The sequence below is a fragment of the Neomonachus schauinslandi genome, chromosome 13 (assembly GCF_002201575.2).
Source record: "Neomonachus schauinslandi chromosome 13, ASM220157v2, whole genome shotgun sequence".
NCBI lineage: Eukaryota > Metazoa > Chordata > Mammalia > Carnivora > Phocidae > Neomonachus > Neomonachus schauinslandi.
This window is the reverse complement of record NC_058415.1, coordinates 59,039,863-59,049,072: the sequence shown is the minus strand read 5'-3', so window position 1 is coordinate 59,049,072 and position 9,210 is coordinate 59,039,863. Positions and strand designations below refer to the sequence as shown.

General features: G+C 56.2%; 1 protein-coding gene across 1 annotated transcript in view; it reads left to right on the top strand.

Annotated features, from left to right (window-relative positions):
• The first annotated feature begins 1,459 nt into the window (after positions 1-1,459).
• Positions 1,460-9,210, top strand: part of PAX5 (paired box 5) — a 184,603-nt gene continuing 176,852 nt past the window's right edge. The window contains exon 1 of the mRNA XM_021691302.1: positions 1,460-1,578. Within this exon, the coding sequence (XP_021546977.1) occupies positions 1,533-1,578 (46 nt within the window). The 5' untranslated portion in view covers positions 1,460-1,532. The remainder of the gene's footprint in view (positions 1,579-9,210) is intronic.

Below are 9,210 nucleotides of genomic sequence, written 5' to 3'. Positions count from 1 at the left end.
GCCTCGTGGCCACCCCCTCCAAAAAACAAACAACACTCTCGCTGAGGACGATTCACTTTCCGAAACTGCCATTGTCCGGAGGGCCAAGAGTCCTCCTGCAGAGCGCTCCCCCGCCCTGGAGAGCCTTGCCCCTGCGACCACCCCACAGCGGGGCCGCACAGACGTCCAGTGGCCAAGCCTTGCAGCTGGACTCGGGACGGGGGAGGGGGGTAAGGGAGTGAAGTTTTAAGCCTGGGCCGAAGAGAGCGGGCTGGACATGCCACACTGCTGCCCGGTCTCTCTCCGGCTGATTTTCCCTCTGGACTCAAGTCCTGAGGCTCGGGCACGCAGCAACGCCTCGGGGCTTGAGGGAAAAGGGATTACATTTATGGGCCGGGGTAAGGTGTCCAGGACTCCCGCCAGTCTCCAGGACCTCCTCAGCGGAGGGCCGGATTTTATCTCCAGCATTTCACATATGCACCGGGCCAGAATGGGACGTGGTGTGGGAGGGAGCTCTGGCACTAGGAGGCTGAGTGGGGACCTGGGAACTTCAGGGTTCTGGCACTACCCTAAAGTCAGGGACCGGGCAATGATGTTAGAGCTGCAAATTGGGGTGGGGGTGGGTGGCTGAGAGCTCTGGGGGCGGGCGCCGCCCTAGGGGTGAATCTGAGGAAACTGGAACGCCCCCTCTCTGCCTGGCGACATTACTTGCGTTTGCACCCCCCTCAAAAACACCTGCTGGGCAGGGTGGTTAATTTTTTAAAAAACAAAAACCCGGCCTGCACCCGCCTACGCGGCGGAGCTTACACCTAGAGGGGTCACCCGCCTCGCGCACCCTGCACAGGGCCGCGACTCCAAGACGCAGGGATTTGTAGAACATGCGGCCACGAGGCCAGGGCTTCCCGGCTTGCCTTCGGTTCGCACCTTACCGTGGGCGCGCGGGCTAGCGCCCGGCTCCGTTTAAAGCCTTCCTTCCCTCCCCCCAACCCCCTATAAAAGTCCGGGGCTGCGCGGCAGCGGCACTGCTGCTCTCCCGGCCTCCCGCACTGCTCCGGCCCGGCCCGGCCCGCCCCGTCTGGCCAGCTGAGCAGGCCCGGCCGCACAGCGCGGACACCCTTTCCCTGCTCCGGCCCGCAGTGCGGGGCGGCACGCTGGGGGCGCGGCGTGTCTGGGGACATCTTGTGATGTTGGCGAGAACAGGACATGATCTCACATGGCGAGAAGCTCTTTAGTTCCTTAATCATTTCACGGTGCCTTCGGACGCTTTTTTTCCACCTAAAACGTTTAGTTTCAGCTCAGTGATCAGCTACCCCAGCTCGGCGGGGGAGCGGAAGGCTTGAATTATTCCGACCTGTGAGCGGCCCCTGGCACCAAAAAAAAAAAAAAAAAAGAAAAAGAAAAAAAAAGAAAAGAAAAGAAAGAAAGAGAGAGAGAAAAGAAAAGAAAAGAAAAAACACAAGAAAAAAGAAAGAAAAGGAAAAAAAGAAAAAAAAGAAGCACAAAAAAAGTGGAAACTTTTTCCCCCTGTCCACTTCAAGTTCTGAAAAATCAAAATGGATTTAGAGAAAAATTACCCAACTCCTCGGACCGGCAGGACAGGTAGGACCGCGATTCGGGCTCCAGGCGTGCTAATTCCAGGACCCGGCCAGGTCTTGTCCTCACGGGCACGTCGACCCTGGGGGAGGGAGTGAACCGCATTTTCTCAGGGATTGACTGCGTGCCTATCTGCGGCACGTTTGTATGTCTTTTCACCAATTTGTTCGCACACTTCTGCATCAGCTCAAGTGTCTGCGAGTTTGTGTTTTTCTCTGTTTCTGAATGTTTATGTGGGTGACTATCTGGGGCTCTGAAAGTTCGTTTGGGTCTTTGTGTTTACATAGGGGCTCAGAGTGTGCATGAGTGACACTGAGTTTGTATGTCCCCGTATATGTATTTTCAAAATGTGTGTGTTCAAAAATTTATGTGCCTGTGTGTATGTGTATCCTTATATTCATGGGTGTGTTAGTGCATGTTTATGAGTTGGTGTTTCTGGGTACTGTGCTCTGCGTATCCAAAATGTGTGTGAGTGGAGTATGTGTAATTTGGATAAGTGTCTGAGTGTCCATCTACTCCTTTAAGGGTCTCTGTTCACCTGTCATATCCTAAGTGCTTTTGGAAGTGAGAATGCGGTGGTTACACTGACCCCTCCATTTTTGGATGTCAGCAGCTTTTCACTGTGTCTATGCCAACATACACAAAAGTGCCTGCCTCTAGGCACAGAGATGGATCTAGGGCTGTGTGTGTGTGTGTGTGGGGGGGGGCTGTTGTGCTAAGCCTGTGTGTAGTCAGTGTCAGGACACATTCTGTTGCGAGAACTAGGAGTGGAGGTGTGATTTCAGGGCGTGCAGTCCCTCTGTGTGTGGTGTGCACTGCTTCACTCTGTGCGCACTGCTGAGCCTACCATTTGTATAAAACTGTTTCCTGTGGCAGGCACAACCTTGGCAAGGGAAGGTAGGCAACCCATATGCTAGTTGTGACATTTCTAGGGACCTCTAACCTGCCTTCACTTTCACCTAGACATGCCTTTGACAATGGTGTGTGTGTGTATTGTGTGCTCAGGTTTTATCTTGTGGGTGCTACTCCAAAGGAGGAGAGCACAAGTGGGTGGACATGTGTGCCTAGCCTGGGCATCCAATTCTGGTGCCTGTAGGCACACGGGCCTTCCTGGCACAGGGCCTGATGTGCCACCCACAGGCCCAGGCAGTGGGTAGCAGAGTGTGTTTATATCTAAGAGGAGGTGGCAGGCAGCAGGAGGCCTCAGTTTGTCCTGAGATTTAAGCTGGGTATAGGAGCCTCTTTTACTCATTAGACCAAGTGTACTAACCCCTACCCAAACACACTCCTGACCCTGCTGGCAAGAATTCTTCCACTTCTCTTATCCCTGTGACTCTTTGAGGCCTCCACCCCAGCCTTAAACACAGGTCAAAAAGCAGTGAGAGAGGGGTGGACTTATACTCCAAACCCAGGACAACTCTCTGGGCATAGATAGATTTCCAGAATCCTAACAAGTGAGGACAGAAATCTAAGAAGTGGGGAATTAAAGAGGATTCCCCAGGGTGAAGGTGCAAGAAAGGGAATCTGGGAAACTCCCTCTGCTCCATCCCCACCTCCCCACCCCCTTGGGTCCCTTGGTAGGTGGGACTCCCCGGGTTGCCGGCGCCAGATCAGGGAGTAGGTCTTCTGTGTATGTTGGGAATGGGTCAGAGGCACGTGGGGGTCTGGGGGAGTGTCTGCGTGGCTGGCGCGGCTGCCTCTCCCTTCGAGAGAGCTGTCTACCAAGAATGTAATTCAGGGCGGTCGATGGGCTCTTTGATTAGTTCAATCGCCTGAATAATCGTTTAATCAATAAAGCATTTCATTCCTCAGTAAAGCGGACCTGGGTGGGGCTGGGGGTCCTAGTCTGGCCCGAGTTTAAAAAATCTGGAGAGCCACGCCCCCTCTTCTCCTTTGGGCTGGGGTAAGGGCCTCCTGCCCCTGGAAAGGGCGGAGCTCCCAGGTGACACTGCACTTCCGCCTGTCTGCACCTGCCTGGGCCCCAGGGGTGGGGGGGGGGGGGAAGAGGAGAGAGCTGAGAAGCTGGCCAGGGAGGGGGCATCCATGTCTGGTTTTAGGGGTTTTGTGTGGGCTTCTCCCATCTCCCAACTTGGAGGCCTTTTTTGGGCCACTTGACCTCCTTTTCCTTCCTTCAGAACTGTTTTCCATTCCCTCTCACGACCTCAGTTTCCCCATCTGTACAATAGGGAAGGAGTATATATATACCTTTTTAGCTCTAAGCCCAAGATCAGGTAAGGTCAGCCTTAAGCACAGAGCCACTTAAGGATCCTCCTGTCTAGCCTCTTCATTGTGGTACCAAAAAGGAAAAACTGATGTCCAGCGAGAGGGGCAGGGACTTGTCTGACATCATACAGCAAGGAGTACGGAGGGAGTAGGACCAAAAGGTGACTTCCCTGCCCTTAACCCCTCATTCTTGCTGGGAGAGGAGATAAAGCCCCATCTCCCAAGGCCCCCCTTGGAGAAAAAGGACTATTGGCCAAGCTGGCTTAAGGAGTCCAAGGCCAGGAAGGCCAGAAGAGGCTGAACACTGTCTGGGCATTGGCATCCAGCCCCCCCAGCTCTGGAATGAGCGTTTTGGAATAACAATCCTCCCTAGCCATGGATCTTCATCTTTCAGAACCTTGGGAGGCCTCATCTCAAGGGTTCTCCCCATTAGACATATAGGGAAGCTAAGCCCTAGAAGGGGCCCATATCCGGAATATTTGGGAGAGAGAAAGATAGTGCCAGAGCCCCTGGCCTGCCGGGTGCACTACTAGTGATAACAAACCCTGACAAAAGCAGTTAACATGGTTCTTGAAAAATCTGGTTAAATTCTCCTATCTTTCCACCTACTTCAATGATGCCTACAGAAAGATCTTGATCCAGGTGCAGCAATCACACTGGAATCCACTCTGCCCAACTCTCTATGTAACCCGGGTCAGTTGCTCTCTCTCTTTGATATTTTTTAAAATGAAGGTCAGAGAGGGGGCACCTGGCTGGCCCAGTTGGAAGAGCATGGGACTCTTGATCTTGGGGTTGTGAGCTGGAGCCCCATGTTGGGTGTAGAGATTACAAAACAAAAACAAAACCTTAAAAAAAAAAAAATAAAATGAGGGTTATAAAGAGAGGACCTACCAAGTTAGGACTGTGATGGCAGCAGTGTCTCTGACCCTCCCAAACTGAGCACCTAATCTGAGCCCTGTCGGCCTTGCTTTGCCTGAAGCAAGACCAGGGATATGGGCTGGAAAAGTCGATTTCAGGCCCCTAGAGCCCTATAGCAGCCCCAAGCCCCAGACACATGCTGGAGGGGTGGACTTGGAGAGAAAGGGGTGGCAGGGAGGGAGTGTGTTCAGAGTGAGTGCAGGTTGTTGACTGAAGATCAAGGTGGATGTTCCTCTGGAGGTATTTTGGCTTCTCAATTAATTCTCAATGGGCTTTCTTTCAATAGCAGAACTTTCAAAGGCAATTCGACTTCTATAAATTGAGTTTCTTCCCGGATGGTTTCCTTTCCCAGTATCTGCCGCCAGCGCTTAGCACAGGGCCCTGCCCAAAGTTGTGCGGTTGGGGGAAGGTAACCCCGTGACAGTTGCACACAGCGAGGCCCGACCGGATTCAGCGCCAGGGCGGTGAGACCAGCTCCCTGCTAGTCTAGTCTGTCTCTTATTTGCTTGTCTCCCTGCTAGTCTCACTCAGACTCGTGGGCTCGTGAGCCCTCGGAGGCCGGACTGTGGCGCGGGGAAGCCCGGCTCCGTCAGGGAATCGCTGTGTAATCTCGCGCTAGTCATGTTACTTCTCGGGCCGCTGTTTGGAGGCCTGTAAGGCTAGGGTAGGTGGCCAGGATGTCAGGTCTGGTGACGCCTCTTGGCGTGAGAAGTTCTCGGAAGACGGCCCGCTTGGAGGCTGGAGGCGGTGAAGAACCCCTACTCAGAGGGAATCTCCCCCTGTCCTGGGCACCTGGCGCTGCATACATTAGGCAACCCAACACCGTCCTGAAGCCGCACACCCTCTGGGTGAAATGGGAATCCAAGCTATTCCTGCTGGGTTAATATCTGTGGTTCCATCCCACCTCAGCAGTACTCTGAGGATTCTGTCCAAGCCGCACAGGTATTGGGAGGAAACTGGTTTGTGCTGGCATATCCAACCTAACTAGATTCTTTGACTTGGCAGCATACACCCCCTCACTCCACCTCCAAACTCCCTGCCATCCTATGAGTGGCTCTGTAGAGGTCCTTCTGAGAAAGAGGTTCCCAGCCCACAGCCTTTCCTCTACCTTAGACTTTCTATGTGACCTTGGACAAGGCCCTGCTGGGCCTCAGGATACGCATCTGTAAAATGGGGAAAGCATTGCCTCAGGGCCCTTTTCGCACTAAGACTTTAGAATTTGAGTTTCTAGGCCTGAAGGCAATGAGTGGGGCTGGAGGTGGAGGTGTCCCTGGCTGCGTCCCTCAGGGAGTACCCCCCCCCCAAGCCTCTCCAAGAACACTGAGCCTCCACATCAAATTCTAGTCACTTTTCATCCACCGTGCGCCGTGGGGTGGAGAGAACGTGGGAACCCTAACTCATCCGGGTTCCTCTCCGCTTTTATGTTCTTCCTGCTCCAAGGCGGAGGTGCGGTTGAGGGAGTGGGGGAGGGACGATGGGGGGCCGAGGTTCTGGACCTGCGGGGTTCCAGACAAAGGAGAGAGAACGCAGCCACTCCACCCCAGGGTACACTGTAGTCTTCTGGGCCCCCAGAGGCCCGCCTGGGGCCGTTTAACGCAGCTGTGCCCTGGAGGGGGTGGGGACGGTGTCAGCACCGGAAACTTATCTACCGGTCAGGGGCAGCTGGGTCTGGGACAGTAACAGAAGGTGAGACTGAGGGCCGACCTCAATGTAGGGGTGTGAGAAATGGGGCAGAGGTAGAGAGAAGGGAGACTGAGGCAGAGAATGAACCAGGAGCCCTCTCAGGGTCAACTTGTGCTCTCGGTCTTCCTTATAAGCTCAGTTCTGGAGCGACCATCTCAGAGCACCCCTCCCCCTTTTTGTGGACTTATGTTTAATATTACAGGATCATTACTTGTGAATTAGAAATGGTGGGTCTTGGGACCATGAGCCGCTGGGGCAGTAGTCCTCAGTGTCTTTGCCAGTGCCTCCTGGGTGTAGAATGGCTGTCACAGACTTCCTTTACAAAGTCCATTCCTTTGATTGTGGTCCTAGGGCCTCACACCGCCGAGAACGTGAGACTCTCTAGTCAAAACTCTGCCCTTCTGGACCAGGAGAGTCAGCTAGAAATCCACCCATTTTGTCTTAAAAGCAACAAGAACTTCCCTGGAAGAGGGAAGGTGGAGTTTTCTCTACAGCAGCCTGGTAGCATGCCTGGCTTGGCCCAGCCCTTGCAGATAGAACTCGCCTGCTTACCTGCCAGCTTCAGGGACCCTCATTAGCACTGGACTAACATGACTGGCTTCATTTAGTTCCCAAGAAGCCTTGCGCCAGAGGCAGAATTACCCCTGGAAACAGAAGTCTTCAGTTGCGCATCACTAGCCCCCAAAGCGTCTGGCAGCTCCTGGTCTGAGGCTGGAAAGAGAGACTCAGGGCTCAGTGCTTGGACAACCTGGTCCAAAGCCTCAATTAGTTTCCTCTCCCAGGAGCACCGTGATTACTAACTTTAAAGGAGTGTGAGATTTCTTTCCCCTCAAAGTCTCTGCCTTTCTTTTAGCTCAGAATTGGGGTTCCCTGGGAGTAAAATTGAGGGAGGGAGGTGGACGAGAAGGCGACAGCAGCGGCTTAGTAGGCGCTTGATAAAATTGTGAAATGTTTCCTCTGGAAGGAGCCTCCATTAAAGACTAGGTAAGCCAACTCTACCCATTTTACAGATGAGGAAACTGAGCTCAGAATGGGGTAGATGTGCGCACACTATGAGTCTATCGCGAATCTGGTGGTGCTTAGATTGAAAACCGGATCGCTACTGCGCTCCTATTCTTCCTCCAACATCCGTGTGAAGGTTTTCAGTAGACTATTCCTCCCTCCCCACCCGTCACCTCCCCCCCCCCCCCTCGGCTGCCCCCCGTCCCTCAGGATGTCCCAGGGTCCCAACGCTGCGGCAGGGAGGTCACGCTCCCGCGACATCTGTGGCGGGACTCTCCAGGCCCTGTGTGGATCCCCTTACCCCTCCCCCCACCCGCGCTCCATTAGGCCTTCGCTCCGCGCGTTTGTCAATGAACGTGGCGCCGCCGCCTGGGCCCCGCCCCCCATTCTCTCCCATTGCCCAGGTATCCGCTAATCAGGCGGAGCCCGCCGGTTGCTCAACCAATGGGGCGGTGTCTCGGGCCAGGGCCGGCTGCCACAGCTCTGATTGGCTTTATGAAGCGTGATTGGCAGGTTAGCCCCCGCCCCGCCCCCGCCCGGAGGGAGGCTGAGCCCCGGGCGGCGCTGTCCACACGCAGCGGGTCCTGAAAGCGGCTCCGGGGCGGCGCGGTGGCGCACTGTGCGCGCCGAGCAGGCGGAGGGCTAGCGCCCGCGGCGGCCACGGCAGCGCGGGCAGTCAAAGCCGACAGCGGCTCCATCTCAGCACCGGCAGTCTCGGCGGCCTTGGTGGAGGGGACCTTTCGCTATCTCCGTCCCTCGCTACACGCCGGGGGCAGGCGCCGCGGCCGTCCCGGAAGAGGCAACTGAAAAACATTGGAACCAGACCCCTGAGAGAGGGCAGGGGGCCTCGAGGAGTTGGTGGGCGTGAGGCAGATACTCAGGCGAGGAGGAGACTGTCGCTGTTGTCTCCATTCCTGGTCCCAGCGATGGGGGAGTATCGGGGGCCGGGGGAACTTTGAAGGCAGAGGGTCCGGGGGTGTAAGAGCTGCAAGCTCCTGGGAACTCAGGAGTCACGGCCCCAACGTCAGTGACGGAAGCGTCTCCGAACCCGCCCGGGGCCTCAGCGCCGCCAGAGAGGAAGTTCTTTGCAACTTCGTCCGAGACGTCGGAGAGCCGAGTGGAGAGAGGCTGGGGCTGCAACTCCAAGCCCCAGAGACTCAGAGAAGCAGAGAAAGGATCCAGTGGAGACCGAGGGGTCGAGGAGAGACTCCAGAGGCAGCGAGGCCGCGGAACCAGCCTGGCAGCCCGCGGGCCTCGCTGCCCCCTGAGTGAAGCCAAGGGCCGTGTGTCCCGCAGGCCTCCTCAAAGCCGCTCCTACCGGAGGCCGGGGGCTCCTTGCCGTCCCGGAGACGGGCCCCTACGCTATGCCCCCAAAGCTGCCGGTTCCTTGGCCTCATCTACTCCGGCCCGGGTCCGCAGCCGCTGCCTGAGACAGCCCAGGAGGGAAGCCACCAGGAGTTGGGCTCCCCATTCCCAGCCGGACTGCACTAGCGCCGTTTCCCGCCTCTAGGCGCAGCTCTCGGCGTTCTCCAGCGGAGCAGCTCTGAGAGAGGCCCCGAAGCTCCAGCAGCGCTTTCTGAGCCCAGATCGCACAGTACCCGGCCTGGCGGCGCAGCTCCCTAACCGCGCTGGGCAGCCCCTTGGCGCCGGGAGGCGGCGGCGTGGGCCGGCCTGCAGTCTGGAGCGCCCCGATGGAAATACACTGTAAGCACGACCCGTTTGCATCCATGCATAGTAAGTAGGCGGCAAGCTCGTTTCTCTCACTCTCCGGCCGGGACGGGGTTGGGTATGCCAGACCGCGGGGCAGGTACC